The sequence below is a fragment of the Crotalus tigris genome, unplaced genomic scaffold, assembly GCF_016545835.1.
Source record: "Crotalus tigris isolate CLP2741 ecotype Arizona unplaced genomic scaffold, ASM1654583v1 scf7180000019944.6993514239:2294586, whole genome shotgun sequence".
Classification (NCBI taxonomy): domain Eukaryota; kingdom Metazoa; phylum Chordata; class Lepidosauria; order Squamata; family Viperidae; genus Crotalus; species Crotalus tigris.
Window position 1 is genome coordinate 1,287,131 of NW_024097783.1, and position 17,908 is coordinate 1,305,038.

Genomic DNA, 17,908 nt, shown 5'->3' on the forward strand with positions numbered 1-17,908 from the left:
CTTACCTTCATTGTAAGGAAGCAGGTAATTATCTTGCAGCCAGGAGCAACTTAAAGTATGTTTCATCTTTGGTTTTTAGGGGTATTTAAGTGAATTTGAAATAAAATGCTCAATTCTCTCTCTCTTTCCCCACACGTTTTCTAAAACTGAAAAATGTGATTTTGAAGCAATAAAGCAAGTGTTTCAGCAGCTGCTGGCTGTTTATTGCAGTTTATTTTAAAAGTCCTTTTATATTTCTGTGAAGCTTGAACTTCCCCAAGTTTTTTGAGATTTTAATGCATGCTGTGTCGCCTCATTTTGCCTATCTGAAAATCAGGACACACATAAAAAAAGTTTTCTGTATGAATAAATTGATAAGAGCAAAACTTAGATTCTTGACTTTCTCTCACTTATTCAAACTATTGTATCTGGATTATTAGATTAAAATGTGAAGTCTTATAAAATTACATGACTGTGAACATCTTTATGATAATATACTGTATATTATTTATTTTTGTTTGATTTTGTACCAAATGTAGCATTTTAGAAATATGAATGCCTAATTATAAAAATGATATCTAGTAACATTTTAATAATTTCTGGACATTAGATAATGTGTTCACCATTTTATGGGTAAAAAGTTATTTTCTGGGATGCGAACTTGCAGATGGGAAGAAATCTGAATTTTATAAAATATAGCAATAGTAATTTGCAAAACTAGTTCACGTTATGAGAATATGTAGTTCATGTTTATGAATATAGCACTCAAAACCAGTACTAAGAAATATACTTAAATATATGCTAACTTTTTCAAACATAGGATATCTGGAATCTCCTAGCTAAAACATGCATAGAAAAGGTACTAAAATGTAGGGTGATGTGAAAATAACTTTAAGTTGGATTCCAGAATCAGAGATGATAGGACAAAATATTATTTTATTTAGTGTATGGCATACATTGTCACGGAAATTTACAAATACTGTACACAATGGAGACCTGACAGCCTTAATTGCTAATTCATTCTGTTCAGCTCTTGCATGCCTATCCTCGGTGCACCATAGGGGGCAAACTAGCTTACACCTTTTTTTTTCTTTTTAACAAAAAAAGCACTGCTTCTAGTGGACCCAATGATGGTAGAAGAAAGTGGATTCAATGACAGTGTTGGCTCCCTGAACCTTTTAAGGATAAAGGGGAGGACTTGAGAGTTCCCAACAGACATTCCCTGTGACGAAGCTGGTTTTAGAGCTCTGGGAGCTAAGAGTCAGCTCTGCCCAAGTCTTTAAAAGAATATTGGGTTCACTTGCTTCCTCTCTTAACCATCCTTAATGGAAATGGCTTGCCTATTGCTTTTTATATATTATGACCCTTTAGAACAGTGGTTCTCAACCTTTCTAATGCCGCGACACCCATAATACAGTTCCCGATGTTGTGGTGACCCCCAACTACTTATACATCACCAGGTGCCAGGGGCATGGCCAAAGAAAAGGGGAAAAAATGGCAGACACCCTTGTTTGGCGACCCCCATGAAATGGTCGTTCGACCCCAAATGGGGTCCCGACCCACAGGTTGAGAACCACTGCTTTAGAAGGACAAATTTCATAATAGAAGGTATTTTTCCTCCAGCAAAAGAAGCTTTATGCAAGCTTTAAAGAGTAAAGAAAAACTTTTTTAAATTTAGAAATGTATAGCAAAAAGATAATTAGACTGTTGATTTTGGAAAGCTTTTAAATGGACTAAGAAGCCAGATTTATTGGAAATTAGATTCTAAAATATTTACAAGAATATTTCCTGTAATGTGTTTAAATCTTATTAAAAATATATGAAGATTTAGAATTTAAGTGTTAAATTCTAAACACTCTGGGAAAACGTGCTGGATGATAAAAAAAAGTGATAAGAGGAGGCCTTAAAAGTTGGTTACTAGTGGCTACCAGAAAGAATTAAAGATTATAATCACAAGAGAAAACCCCCTAATATAGCATTGAAAAAACTACTTTAACTCTGGAAGAATTCAAGGATATTTGACAACAATGTACCCAGAACTTTCTATTTAGACTTTTTTAACATCATAAAAATGGGCTTAAAAAAAAGAGATAGAAGAGAATATCATTAAAAATCAGACTATTTGGGATATGGTTTTAAAATTGATAGGATACAACAATGATATGGACAAATGAAACAGGCTGAGATTTTAATAATTAAAAGGGACACACAAGTAATAAGCCAGAAGAGTGACTTGGACAATTTTCTTACTTTGGATTTACAAAAGAGACATACTTATGAAAAAATTCTTGAGAAAAGTTAAAGAGAGAAAGAAAAGAAATCAGCTTTTGGGACATTCCTTAAAAGAACTAAACATAAAAATCTTAAAAGAAAAATGTAGGTTTGCAAAGTTGACTTATTCAGTCAAAGTTAAAATGTATATGATTTTTTCCCCTAACAGTTTTAATTAGTTTTCTTGACAAGGAGTGAATGATGAAGCTTTAAAGATTTGTTTATCGATAACAAATGGGAAGAAAAGAGTTTTTGTTACATTTTTAGTAAAAGTGATAAGTTATGATATTAAAATTGAAAGAAGATAAAGACAAAATGATAAGAAATTAATTTGAGACATCGTTTGAAGGGATTAAAGATGATAATTTTAAATATGCTGTTGTTGGTTCTGATAGCTTCTAATGAAATTTGTGTTAAGTTTGAATTATGAGTTTTAAAATATTTGTTTATAGATATAAGACATGGGAAGAATAGTTTTTTCCCCTTGGCATCTTTAATGAAAATGACAGAATATTATGTAAAAGAAAGAAATATATTTGTTTTACTTGTTTAAAGTTTTGGTAGTTCTTAATGGACCTCTGCTAAATTTATATGACAAGGCTCTATTATTTGCTAAAAGACAAAAGATAAAATATGGGATAAAGAGATTTTGGGTTGAAGTATTAGACAAGGTGGATCGTTGTACCTGACTTAATGAAAAGAGAAGTAATTTTTTATAGTTTTCTTCTTTTTTATATATTATTTTTCCCTTTTCCTTCCCCTTTCCCTTCCCTTTTTCTTTTTTGCACTTTGTAATTTTTCTTTTTTATAGTTCTTTTAATTTGTTAATCTTTTATCTTTGTATTTTTAAACTTCAATAAAAATATTGTTAAAAATAACATGACACTTAATTTAAGTTTCATAATTTGAAACTTTTAAATTCTTGCCACTCCATAATCAGAAAGGACTCAATATATCCAAATATTTAGCAAATGATAAGTTTTTGACTTAAAAGCTATTTCAGCAGGTATTTTCATTAATAAATAAATGTAATGAACATTGATCATAGATTATTCAATTAGAATTAAATATTGGGAATACATATAATTAGAAAGGAGCGACGTACATATTTTAACACGTTTGTATGGTAATGGAAACAATCATATCTCTATAACATATAAAATAAATTGATTTAAATGTTTAATATCTACCATTTTTCCTGAAATGATTTAGCTTTTTAAAATGTGCTCACAAAGGAAAAATAGCACATTTTGTGGTTGGTAAAAGAGAAGTAATAATGGTATTCTTGATGCCATAATTTGTTCCATTTCAAGAATGATCAGATAATGATAACTTGGAATTAATTCAGAAAACCTCTAATTTCTGGGAAGAAAGCAATTTATAAATATAGCAAACATAGTGATGTATTTAATTTTGTATCTAAAAACAGTCCCTACAGTTCGTGCTGGTATCATCTTTAGAAAAAAATACATTCTTATTCTTTCTATATATGATAAATTCCACTTATAAACCTTACTCCATTTATATGTCAATGCATGCCTACATATCAGTTTTATGACTGATAGATACATTTATTCATCTAAAATAGGTGTGAACAATATTTTTGTGTTGAAGGTTTTATTACCTTGGAAATTGTTCTTAAAAACAACATACTGATATTTAATTCTTTAATAATTTTGTTAAAATATTTTGCAAAGATTCAAAACAGAAGAAACAGAAAAAAAACAGAAAAAGCAAAAAATTAAAGGTAACAGGAAAAGAGACGAATAACAAAAAAGGAAGAAAAAGAAAGACATATAAAGAAGCAATTTCCAATCTTCTTTGTAGCAATTACAAATATGACTTACCATTTCTACCCTGCCATATTGCATATCATAGTTCTTTTTCCTATTAAACAAAACTTTTTAATCAATAAATAATCAATAAATCCCAAAATCAACAGTTCATTGTTATCCATTTCCAGCACAACTTACCAGGTAGGATTTAAGTAAAACAATCACTGGAGCCAGAGCCGAATGTTGGAAAGAAGTTATTTAAAGAGCTTGGATCTTTAAATCTTGTCAGCAAGATTATTCTCTGAAAACAGAGGGGATATGGCAGGAGAACCCAACTAAATATTAACTTTGGGAATGATTGGCAATCTATATATTTCTATGGGTAAAGCAATTGGCTGCAGTTGACTCTCCATTCTAAAGGCAGTTGACCACAATTGACTCTCTCCATTGTAACCCTTTTTTTCTCCCTCCTTGATCCTTTGACTCAGAAGTAGACTATATGCAGTCCACCTCATGCTTCCCTGTGCATAGGCACATATACTGTAGCGGAAACAAAAGAAAAGGACAGCAGAAACACATTCATATAGAACAGACATATTGTTCCAGAGAAAAAATAGGTTTTAAAGTTTTTAGTAATTATATTTGGGGATAATCATCTTAATAAAATAAAGTACAGTTTTGAATAGAGCAAGAATCCCATCCTAGCTGGTAGAGAGATTAAATACTACCGTGTTTCCCCAAAGGTTAGACCTAGCCCAATAGTAATCCCTAGCTTGATTTTTGGGGGTGGGCCTAATATAAGCCCTACTCCAAAACTAAGCCCTAGTTTTGGGGTGAGGCACACCTCTAAAATCAAGCTAGGGCAGGGGTGGGGGGGTGAAGCTGTCCCATGCACCCCGCACCCACTTACCTTACTGGTAGGACCACCACAGCCAGACCTCCCATGCTCTAATACCTGTCACGCCACTGCTTGACTTCTTCTGTGGGTGCTTGCCGCCACTTGTGGCTGGATGCCATGTGGCTCATTGCACAGTTGTAGCTCCTCCCAGCAGACGCCACATGGCGCTTTGGGCCGTTTCCGCAGCTCACACGTATCAGGCCGCTTCTGCTGCTTGCGCAGCGCTTTGGGCCACTCCTGTTGCTTGTGGCAGGAGGCCATGTGGCGCTTTGGGCTATTTCCACTTTAAAATTATCTTATCCTATGTCTAAATACAAACCTGAAATTTTGTTCCTCATTTCCACCCAACTAGATTGGGGATGGAAGGAAGGAGTGCGTTACAAGGTAAAACAGTAAATATTAAGATTTCTGTGTGCCAGAAGTGTAAAACTCCTTGTATGGAGAAAGAGCACATTGAAAAATGTTTTCAGAGGTAAAATCTTTTCTTGTATTCTCTTCCTCCTTGTTGGAATCTCATGACTGCCATATGAAAAAAAGAGGATCTCCACAAATGTGGGGTCAGATAGAAATCTCCCTGTGGCCACTAGGAGAATTCATTGCTTTTTCTTAGTGAGAGCATGAATTTTTAAAAAATCAATACATTTACCACAAGAATAAAACAAAATTAAAACCAATTGTATGCAACAAATCCTTCTTAGGAAGTTTCACAGGTTTAAAAGGTTTAATCATCCATGGGTTTGGGGAAAAAAACAATTAGAAAATCCCCATTATAACAGCTGAGCATTCCAAATTTCCAGTTATCAAGGCTAAGGTTTAAAGCTTATTGTCACACCAACTTTATTAATCATTAAACTTTGTTTTATGATACAACATAAACAACTGTCATAAACTTAGAATAATCAACCAAGTGACAGAGACATTGAAACATGAATCTGTACAATATATAGCTGCAAGGAACTTATATTGATTCTTAATTTATTAAACAAAAGGTGCACCAAGGAGACAAATGGTTCAAAAACTTATTTATCTAAAAAAAATATCTTCACCCTAGCAAGCAAAAAGACCATTGCCTATTGGAAAATAATAGGCAAACATACTAATTTAAACCTACAATATACTGAGAAAGAAGAGATAGTTAACTCAAATCTCCAAAATCAATTCAGATTCTTTTATACAACCACTCTTCTGCCCTACTTTCTCCCTGCTTTTTATCCATTCTCTTTTACCATTCAAGGCAGGCAGTGTATAAAAAACACACACTCTCTTTGAATGTTTACCCAACAGTTTGATTTATCAGGAAGGGGAATGAAACAGGAAAAAGCAAGTTTCTGGAAAGATTTCTCTCAGTAAGGTGAGAGTTTTTACTGAGGACCTATTGTCTTTATATTTCCCGAGTTAAAGTGTGAAGCTAATCACTTTCCAGTAATTTTTAAAGTGTGGGGAGAACTTTCATGTAGCTGTTCTGTGTAATTTGCAGACATTTTTTGCTTTAATAGGGCTTGTGAAATTGCTAAAGGTTGCAGGGCCAATGTATGTACTGATGCTAGATCTGCATTTGAAGTTGTACCTAATTTTGAACAATTATAGAAACAGGGCAGATTCCTAGCTTCAGCTAGCACTTCTATTAAACATGGGGCTGTTATTGCCGACTAATGGAATCTGTCATCTTGCCCTCTCATTTGGCAGTTGTCAGAATATCTGCACTTTCTGGCCTTACTGGTAATAAATGGGCTAATGCTAAGGTGACCAACCGTCCTCCTTTTGGGAGGACAGTCCTCCTTTTTTGAGTTCTGTCCTCCCTCAAAAAGTGTCCTCCTAAATGTCCTCCTTTTCCATATACCATCCTCCTTTTGGGAGGACAGTCCTCCTTTTGTGAGTTCTGTCCTCCCTCGAAAATGTCCTCCTAAATGTCTTCTTTTTCTATATTTGAAGACTTATCTGCAGGGCTTTTTTTTCCTCATAGAATGCCCAGAAGGCGTTCCAGGACCTTTTTTTGATGTTTTTTTTAACTTTTGCCTGAGCTGTGCTACTTCCCCTATTGGCTTTTGAAAGCCAATAGGAATTGCTGCTGAGCGCGCCAAAACACCCAGGCGGCAAACTTTGCACATGCAAGTTGCAGGAACTTTGCACCCCTCACTGCTACCCAACTACACCATCTCTTACTTAGTTCCGCAGATAGCTGGAGGAGACTGGAGCAGTAAGTTTCTCTTGATCTTCCCTGTTCGGTTCTACACGGGGATGCACAGGGTAGGCGGTGGTGCTGGGGGGTGGCTGCAGGGCCGGAGCCAGTGCAGCTGGTGCTTTGCGAGCCAAGGGGCTGGCTCTACGGGGATGCGCAGGGTGGGCAGTGGTGCTGGGGGGCGGCTGGGGGGACAGCTGCAGGGCCGGAGCCGGAGCAGCTAGTGCTTTCCCTTTGCGAGCCGTGGGGCCGGCTCTACGAGGATGCGCAGGGTGGGCGGTGGTGCTGGGGGGCGGCTGCAGGGTCGGAGCTGGCGCGGCTGGTGCTTTGCCTTTGCAAGCCGTGGGCCTGGCTCTACAGGGATATGCAGGGTGGGCGGTGGTGCTGGGGGGCGGCTCAGAGCCGGAGCTGGCTCGGCTGGTTCTTTGCGAGCCGCAGGGCCGGCTCTCCACGGCAGGGCAGCAGTGCTGTCGGGGCGGCTATGGGCGGGGGCGCAGCGGGCAGTTGACCTTCCATGGGCCGCACCAGCTGGTCTACGTAGTGCTGACCTGCGCTGCCACAACCTCACCCTGCGCATCTACGTGGCCATCCTGGAGCGCCTGGCTCACAACACCTGCCTCCGCCGCCCACCCCCACGCAGTCCAGCCGTGTAGATTTTTGGACAAGTGAGAAATCAAGATTGAATGTTGATACTCTAGCTGCAGCACCTGCTGTAAAATTCAATATGAAGGATATTTCTTGTTCAGATATTTCCAATATATTGTTAGAAGATGATACATTGACAAAAAATATTCATTCAATGGAAAAGTACTCATTTAAATAATTAATAGACATGTAAGCATAATTACAATATAAAATGTTATTGTTACAAATGTTTTTTATTATGCATTGATCATATTATAGTGTATTCTGTATTATTGTTGCAATAAATACAATGTTTCTTTTATTTACGATATTTTTTTCTTCAATTTATTTGTGTCCTCCTTTTTGTTGTAAAAAAGTTGGTCATCTTACTAATGCCGCAGAGGCTAAGCAACAGTGCTGTCTTTGGGCCCAGTGCAAATAGGTTTCCATTTACAGAACTTCATGTCACTGTGTCTCTGGCTCAGTCTTTGGCCTCTTCTTCCAACATCTGAAATGATAAGCAGATTGGCCACAGGATGCTTCAGATATTTAGAAACATCTAGGCATTTCAAAGCTAGCTCTTCTCAAAGTCCTTAAGTATACACACCCCTTTCTTGCTTCATGTAGTCTGTGTTCAGGAAAGCAAAAGACATGAAATATTAAGAACATGGTGGGGACCTAGAATTCACTCTATTATTGCAAAGACATTCAGGTATATCCTACCTGAGATGTAATACCGCAGAAATAAAGTTGGCAGGTTAAAGAACAATATTTACAGGCCCTTTCTAGATTTGCAAATAGACCTTATATCTATCAGTAAAATATATATCAGTATAAATAATATATTTACTAATAGTTGTTTAATGGACAGACTTTTAAGAAGCTCTGTTTTACACATCATTCCCATCTTGTTTTTTCTCCCTCTTTCTCTTTTCCCAATACATTCTACCCACTCTGTGCAATAGGCCAGAAATTTTGAAATTAGATTAAGAGCACAGATTGCACTTACCCCTGGTTTAAAGTATTTATATCCTCTTCAGCTGAAAAGGCTCCAAGAGAGCTTACATAAAATCATTAAAAAAAAGAAAAAGAGAGACATTCTCTGCCTGAAGGCTTGCAATATAAAGATGAGGCAGAAAAGAGGAAAAAGGCTTAAAAGGGAAAGGAAAGCAAGAAAGCAAACTCAGATGGCTGTCGTTAAATCCCTTGTTTGCAGTTATATAGTAGTGTAATATGGTATTATCCCAGGAATGTTTCACAGGGATAGGATTTTTTTTAATTCCTCTGTGGTTTTCTTGATTCATTCAAATCAGAGACCACCTATCTATATCTGATAGTTGCTAATCTTGAGAGAAGCAAGAGATTGGGTCCTTGTTTGAGTCTTCTAATTGTTTTCATTAGTTTTTGTTTTAGTAATATAAAAACAGGTACTATGCAGGGAAAAAATAATCAGTTTTGATGTAAATTGAAACAAATTGTTTCTGAACAGAAATGGCTGGATTGGAATTGAGCAGCATGGATATTTTAGGATTAAATGAATAAATAATTAAATTTCAGTGAAATCTTCAACATTTAATGGGGAGCAATAGGGAGCAAGGAGCTTTTTTTTTTTAAAAAAAAAAAAAACCTACCCTGTATATGAACAAAAAGAAGAAAATTGATGCATCCAAATTGAACACAATAGGGAACAAACAGCTTCTGAAAAAGAATGACCCTGTATATGAACTGAAAGAGGAAGACCGATGGAAACATGCCATTTTTGGAAGAAAACAGCAGCCAAAAGCAAAGCCTCTATTATTTACCAAAGCCCACTCTATTGAAGCCCCTCTGGAACTTAACAATCACTTTCATCGCCTCCAGCAGGAAGAAAATATGGAGACACCTATAAAAGAGCAGTCACCAATAGTTTCTAAAAAGGAGACACAACCTAGCATTCCTGTGGCAGGAAGAATAGCATCCCAGAGTTCTCTAGAAAAAAAAAGATGAATACTGGTAATAGAAGATTCAATTCTTTGGGGAACATACACTATAGTCTGTAGACCAAACAGTCCATTTAGGGAAGTATGTTATCTCCCTGGAGCAAAAATCAAAGATGTAACTGAGAACCTTACTAAAATAATTAACCCCACGGATTACTATCCCTTTCTTTTCCTACATGTGGTGACCAACGACACAACAATGAATCTAAAAACAATAACAAAAGTTTACGAATAGCTAGGGAGGAAAGTTAAGGAATTAGGAGCTCAAGTGGTGATTTCAGCTATACTTCCAACAAAAGGCCAATATTCAATGATAGAGCAAAGGATTTTAGGAATGAACCATTGGTTTCAAAACTGGTGCTGACAAGAGAACTTCGGTTTCCTACACCATGGTCTGCATTACCTACATGAAGTGCTACTGGCAAGCAATGGAGTGAACCTCATAAGAACTGGAAAGAATATGACTGGTTCGTTTTATCAGAAGGACTTTAAACTAAAATGAAGGGGGAGGGGGGCAATCTTCAAGATCTTTAGAATCTAATTCCAAGCAAAGTCACTAGATAATCAATCGTATAAGGAGGTAGTGAGTAAAGAGAAAGGAAAAGGAAAAGAAGAAGAAGAAATAAAGGAAAAACACAATGAGGTAGAGAGTGATGGAAAGGATGGAAAACCCAGATAGAAAGTAGGAGACATAAGAAACATACCTAAGACCCATAACGGACTCAAATGCCTATACGCAAACACTCAAAGTTTAGGGAACAAACGGGGTGAACTTGAAGTACTAGTACATGAAGGTAAATATGATATAGTAGCCATTATTGAAACGTGGGATGAAACTCATGACTGAAATGTACTGATGGAAGGATACAAACTATTCAAAAGAAACAGACCTAACAAAAGAGGAGGTAGAGTTGCATTATATATAAAAGATCACTACAACTCTACAGAAATCCACAAAACCAAGGATGAAAGCCTCCTAGAATCCTCTTCATGGGTCGATATAAAAGGAAAAAAAGAATGACATTGCTACCCAACCAAGCAAAAGAAATAGACTCAACCAAGCAGAAGAAATAGATGAACCTATCTGACAATTTGTCATTCTAAAGGTAGAGGAGGAAACTAGTGGAAAAGCTAAATTGGACCTAATTCTTACTAATAGAGAAGAAGTGATAGAAGGAGTTGAAGTTGCCAGAACGTTGGGCAAGAGTGACCACATCATATTGTAATTCAATATAGATTCCAAATTGGCTCTCAACTATGAAGGCGCTAATACACCCCAATATGTTTAACATGGGAAACATTATAAGATATAAAGACTTATTAACAGATATGGGGGAGTTGAAAACCAAAAACAATTAGAGGAACAAGGAATAAAGATGGATTGGTACATGAGAACGCAAATACAATCTAGATATGAAAAAGATGTTAAAATAGATGGTGTTAATTTGGGGACAACAGAGTTAGATGAAATACTCACAGGAATGGAAGAAAAATGGATTAAAAATGTACAGTTATCTACTACATATGGAGTTAGAGAAGGAACAAGTGAAAGAGACAATGATAAAATGGACAAGGAATTTTGGATACACAATTGAATTAGATAGATGGCAGCAATTATGGGAAAGAAACTATAAATTGACAATGGCGACTGCGTATAAAGAAAATATGTACAAAATGTTTTACAGATGGCACATGTCTCCTGAAAGATTAGCTAAAATGTTTAAGGACAGGTCTATGAAATGTTGGAAATGTCATCAGATACCAGGTTCCTTCTACCATATGTGGTGAACGTGTGTAGAAACTAAAACTTATTGGAATATAATTAGAACATGGATAGAAAAGAGGATACAACAACGTATAGAACTAAGACCAGAAATATTCCTGTTGGGTATTCTACCAGAGAAATACAATAAAGAAAAAACATATTTAATTATTCATGTAATTACGGCAGCCAGGATTGTGTTTGCACAAAATTGGAAAGCACTGAAAGCTCCCCCAGAGGGAGAGGTGATTGGGAAAATACTGGAATGTGCAGAAATGAATAGACTGACAATGACAATTAAAGATAAGACAGAGTCAGACTACTATGAAATTTGGGGAACTTTTTATGATTGGCTGAAAAGAGAATACGGTTAGAAGATAGTTAACATCAATTTAGATGGAAGAAGAAGGAGCAGATAAGGAGGGAGACCCAGGCGACACAGTATTGAATAACTGGAGGTTGTATAAATGTTTATAGAAGTATATACCGAGAAGATTAGATAAATAGAAGTATTAATCTTATTGTATATAATACAGATAGGGAAATTTGGAGAGAGGAATTGCTCGGACATTACCCCTGAGTTATATCTGAAGAGGGATGAGAGGGAAGAAAGGAGAGGAGAGATATTGTAATTCAATATAATGCAACACAAACAATAGAACATAATTCAGCCAGTATCTTAAACTTCAAAAGACCTGATTTTAACAAATTCAAAGTCTAAGAAAAATTCCATGGATGAAAATAGTAAAGGGGAAAACAATATAAGAAGTGTGAAAAACTCTGAAAAATATGATCATAAAAGCCCAACCCAGCACAATACCACTGAAAAAGAAATCCAAAAAGAAACCAGCATGATTGCACAAAGATCTCTCTGATAAACTGAAAGACAAAAAGGACAAGTAGAAATAAATGGAAAGAGGGACACATAACTAAGGCAGAGTATCAGCAGATAGCCGGAATCTGCAAAGATGATGTCAGGAAAGTAAAGGCTCAGAATGAACAAAAACTTGCAACAAAGGTTGAAGATAATAAAAAAAAAGTTTCTTTCAACCTATAAATAACAAGAAAGAAGCCAAGGAAACAGTCTTCATGCAAAAAGAAATTATAGCCCAATCTACCAAAAACATAACTGTAAAAGACGGACTAGAAATAAAAATTACAATAAGCAAGAAAATGGTTAGAGAATACCTATCTGATCTTGACAAATATAAATCACTGAGACTTGATGGATTATATCTCAGAGTTCTGAAGGGATTGGCAGATGTTATCTTAGATCCATTGTACCATATCTTACAAAAATCCTGGAATACCAGAGAAGTACCTGAGGATTGGAAAAGAGTTGATATGGTTTCCATCTTCAAAAAAGGAAAAAAAAAACCCAGACCCAGGAATCTTACAGACCCATCAGCCTAATATCAATACCTGGGAAGATACTGGAAAGGGTAATAAAAAGCAGATCTGCGAACATCTAAAAACAAATAAAGTTGTAATAAAAGCCAGCATGGGTTTGTTAAAAACAGATCATGCTAAACCAATCTTATTTCATTCTTTAACAAAGTGACTAAATTACTGGGCCAGCGAAATGCTGTGGGCGTGGTATACTTAGACCTCAGCAAAGCATTCAACAAAGAAGACTACAACCTACTTCTTGGTAAGCTAGAAGGAATAGCTAACACCCCAGGATCCAAAAAGATCTTGACAGACTTGAACAATGGGCTCTATCCACCAAAGTGACATTTAATGTGGAGAAATCAAGATTTTGCACCTAGGCAGGAAAAACCAAAGGTATGAGTACAGATTAGGTGAAAACTGGCTCAGAAACAGTATCTATGAGAGAGACCTTGGAATCTGAGTGGATGATCACTTAAACATGAGCCAGGTTGTATAAACAGAGACAAAGAATCAAAATCATGTGAAATATTAGTATCACTTTATAAAGCCTTAGTAAGGGAATCAAGTTATTTTCCAAAGCAGGACAAGAAATAATGAATGGAAACTAATTAAGGAGAGATGCAACCTGGAATTTAGAAAAAATTCATAACAATGAGCACAATTAACCACTGGAACAGCTTGCTGTCAAAAGTTGTGGGTGCTTCATCACTGGAGACTTTAAAGAAGAGACTGGACAGTTACTTGTCTAGTATAGGGCAGGGGTAGTGAACCTATGGCACGGGTGCCAGAGGCAGCACTCAAAGCCCTCTCTGTGGGCACCCGCATCGTCACCCCAGTCCTAGGCCTTCAGCTGGGTTTTATAAAACCTTTTCACTTTAGGTCTCCACCGTCGTGTCAAAAAAAAAAAAAAAAGTTCAATCAGTTAATTTCAACTTCTCGCGGGAAAAAAAAATCTTGCAAAGTTGGAATTGATTGATTAAACTTTTTAGTCCCACCCAGTCTGCCGTTACCATCGCAGCCACGCCCAGCCAATGGACCACGCCCAGCCAATGGGCCACACCCACCTGGCACCCGACGATGCATGTGGGTTTTGGGTTGCAGTTTGGGCACTCGGTCTCTAAAAGATTCGCCATCACTGGTATAGGGTCTCCTGCTTGAGCAGGGGATTGGACTAGAACAGGGTTTTTCAACCTTTTTACCGATTGTACCACTTTTAGGATATGGCAATATTTAAGTACTACCTAGCAAGGTGTCAAAAACTTGATGACCCAAAAAAACCCTTTCAAAGTTGCAATTGCACTGAAATGGCTTATGACCATTTTTCACACTTATGACCATTGCAGCATGCCCAGGGTCATGTGATTTATATTTGGATGCTTGGCAACTGATTCATATTTATAATGGTCACAGTGTCCCAGGGTCATGTGATCCCCTTCTGCAACCTTTTGACAAGCAAAGTTAATGGCAGAGCTGCTGATGGCCAAGTACTAAGGTGGGATTTCCTTTCCTCCCTCCCTTCCCTGCCTCCCTTTTTCTCATTCCCATCTCTTCTGAAGGAAGAATTTGAAACCCTCCATATTTTCCCTCTTCCATATATTGATCAAACAAGGAAAGGCTTCCAGAGACAGAAAAGACAAGCTGCTGAGTGAACTAGCTTAAAAAGGCACATTCCCCTTTAAGAATTAGCTACTGGTTAGAAAGGAAAGTAAGGAGCGCACTTAAGGAAGAAAAAAAAATCTAAGTACTGGCTGCCAGCTAAGGCAACCTCCCCAAATGCTCCATTCATAAGTAAAGGAATGCTACAGGCAAAATCTATTCAGGAGAAAAATACTTCAAAATCCCTTGCAGCAAAATTTACAGCTAACATCAGCAGAGCAATAGAAGCTAACAGGAGACATCAGCCATCAGCCAAATAGAAATTGCCAAATACTCCTTAAGAACACAAAGCCCTCATTGCACAAATCCCAAAACTTCAAAATCACAAAAGCATATAAGAATCCTTCCACTCTCCATCTTCTTCCCTCCTCCGTGCCTCACCTCCAGCCATTACTGCCTTTTTTCATTCCTCTTGGAGGGTGACCCCTCCCCCACTGCATTTCTTGCCTGTTTGCTGCTGCCAGCACAGGTGGCTGCCACAGCAGTTGTAGATCGGCTCATGGCCAGCCTGCTTTATTTCCTCTCCCCCTCCTACTTCCCCTTCGGTGCAGCTGACTCTGCCTCTTCCCAAGGCTGCTGCTTTTTCTCTCTCTCACTCTCCTGCCCCCTCCTCCTTTCTCATGGAGGTGAGAAGTGAGCCTGGGGCCTTTGCATCTCCAGAGGATTTTCTCTCATTGTAAGTCCTTGCCTGTGCTGGCTCTTTCCCTCCCCCACTACACTTGGCTAGACAGGGCTGCATACCAACTGCCACTCATTAATGTACCACAAGTGGTACGCGTACCATCGGTTGAAAAGCCCTGGACTAGAAGACCTCGAAGATCCTTTCCAGCTTTATTCTGATTCTATGTGTCGTATTTTTATTTAACATATAGGAGTTGGCAGGGGAGAGGTGAAAATGTCCTGTTCCATTGTCCAAGGTGTACAACCATCATGAAGGAGCATCTGCCATTGAGCTTCTTTCATACTGAAAAGTGGGGGCAGCCAGCTGTGCTTTGGAGTGATGAAAAGATATATCATAGAAAACAGTAACTCCAACAATTATCCTCTACATATTTACAAAAGTATAGTGCTGTGCCATGATTAAAAGGGTAAAGTTATCAGTTAGGCATATGTACACTGACAAGGGGACGCTGGACAGTATATTGTCAAGAGTTTTCACCAAGGAATGAATCTAATTAGCAGATTTCTTGTCACTCTCATCCCAACACTTGAATATTTATGACTTGGTCATTTTCTGCTTTGCAGAGATTTGGTTATGATCGTGATACAATAAGCTCAAAATATCACTTAAAGTAATCTCTAAAAAACTCAGAATAGATTTTTTAAAAAAGGAAAGAAAACTTGAAAAATTCAAGAAACATTTTAGCTAAAACTAACTTCCTAACAGTATAGCAAGGATGGGATTTCAAGCTTCAGCTGAACTTGTTTCTTCCAGTTTTATGCAAAAGTCAACCCCTTCAAATTGCATTTTAGTTAATCTCTGTGGGGGTTTTCAAACTCTGTTTTGTGGAATCCTAGGGACCTGTAAAAACCTAACGAAGTTTCCTGAAAAACTGGAGGGGGGGGTTACTCAAATTCAATCAGTGTTCTATCACTATATCTTTTTGTCTTGATTAGGGGGTTCCAGGCTAAAACTGTGTGAGGGAAACATAGAAGGAAACTGATACCAGGTGAACACGAGTATTGTGTTGTGTATATCTTTTGTAAATGCCTGCTGTAAATAACCCCACTACACACTGGTAGTCCTTGTTTAGCTGCCACAGTTGGGACTGACAACTTGTTCATTAAGCAGTGGCATCACTAAGTGAGATATCACGTGACTCCCAACTGTGCTTATTATCTTTTTCATCTTTCCTCTGCTTTACAGACTTGTGAAGCTCATAAATGCAGGCATTGGTGGTGAAGTTACTTTTTCATCACTATCATAACTATAAAGGGTCATTGTCTGAAACAGTTGTTAAGTGAGAACTTCTATATAGTGAAAAGCATAAAAGCTTCCATTGTCCTGCTTTTTTATGGGCCAAACATAAACTTTTAGTTCAAGAAAAGAACCCTGTGACACTGTAACAGGAGGATACAATAACCATTCAGTTGAAGTCTTGTCTGAAGGTATCCATGTTTCATCCTTTTATTTGCATGCTAGAGTTATTTGCTGGCATTTTATTTTATTTAATAACATTTATGTGGCCACCCCCTAGAGATGGAGCTCTTGCCTCACAATCAGGAGGCTGTGAGTTGGATCCTAGGTAGTGGCAGATATTTCTCTCTATGTGCGCAATGAGAATATATCTGCTGTGAGCTCCATGTAGACACCAGGAAGGGCATCCGGTCATTTAAACATTCAGTTCCACTCAGTCGCCCTGACTCCACCCTGATGCAAGGGATTTAGGGTCATTAAAAGAAAAAAGAAAATAGGGCCGCTCAACTCACTCTTGGTAACTCCAGGCAGCTTACAAGGACCAAGACCCAATACAAAAAGCTACACACAGAGACCCAATAGATAGAAGTAATATCATATGGAATTTTCTGAATTGCCATTAGGTTCTATGCAATATTTTCTTCTTAAATCATAATGAATAGACAGAAGCTGGTCCCCTCTCCTACTTCCCTTGTCCTTAAATATTTCATACCTTTCATCCATTATTATAGTTTATTTAAGGGTCTTACTTTTTTCATGGGATAGATGGTATTATAGAAAAAGAGTCAGATGATAAGAAAACTGGTAACATCAATTCTGTCAGTATTTGAGATGAATTTAAATTGTTGCAGTAAATAGGGCCTGAATCTATATATTGATCCAGAATTATGCACAGATTAACGTGGTGGTAGGTTTAGTTCAAGAAACTAGCTAAGTAAATTGAAAAAAAATGACTTTTTAAAAGGATTTATATGGAGATAGTTTCATTTAATGTAATAGTATCTCACAATCCTGAACTTCAAGAAATCATTTTCCTTTTTAAAAAAAATAGTAGGTTTGAAGTTGGAGCAAGTTTGTCAAGTTGCAGATTACACATTTATCTGAGCCTAAACTGGCCATGTTTTCCTAGCAACAAAGTGTGGTGGGAAGCTCAGTGGGCTAATGAATTGTACCTTGTGTTAACCATGGCATAATATATCCAAACATAGAAATTAGAGTTGTCCCTGTTTTGTTTTGTTTTTTCCCCTTACAGCCTGCCCATCAGAATGCGGTAAGAAGAATATCTGGAAAATGAAGCTGCATAAAAGGCTTGTTCACTCATTCTGACTGTTTTCCTGAATTAGTCCTCCCACTTCAGTCAGCCTGGCATCTGCATCAGACTTTCTTCTTAAGAATTTCACAGCTGCTACTAAAAAAGAAATTAAGAATGGGATCATAATGTACTCAATATTTTCATAGCAGAATTGGGTGATCAA

The 17,908-nt window shown here is 37.3% G+C and overlaps 1 protein-coding gene across 9 annotated transcripts in view; it reads left to right on the forward strand.

The window, feature by feature from the left end:
- The window catches only part of CD47 (CD47 molecule), a 132,875-nt gene that overhangs the window by 81,355 nt on the left and 33,612 nt on the right, over positions 1–17,908 (forward strand). For 8 of the 9 annotated variants that reach the window (XR_005559357.1, XR_005559356.1, XR_005559355.1 and 5 more), the window contains exon 4: positions 17,686–17,703. The exons of the other annotated variant lie outside the window; for it this stretch is intronic. Coding sequence is in view for 5 of the 8 variants with exons in the window: in XM_039365002.1 (XP_039220936.1) it covers positions 17,686–17,703 (18 nt within the window). In the remaining 3 variants the exon portion in view is untranslated. The remainder of the gene's footprint in view (positions 1–17,685; positions 17,704–17,908) is intronic. 9 annotated transcript variants of the gene reach the window in all.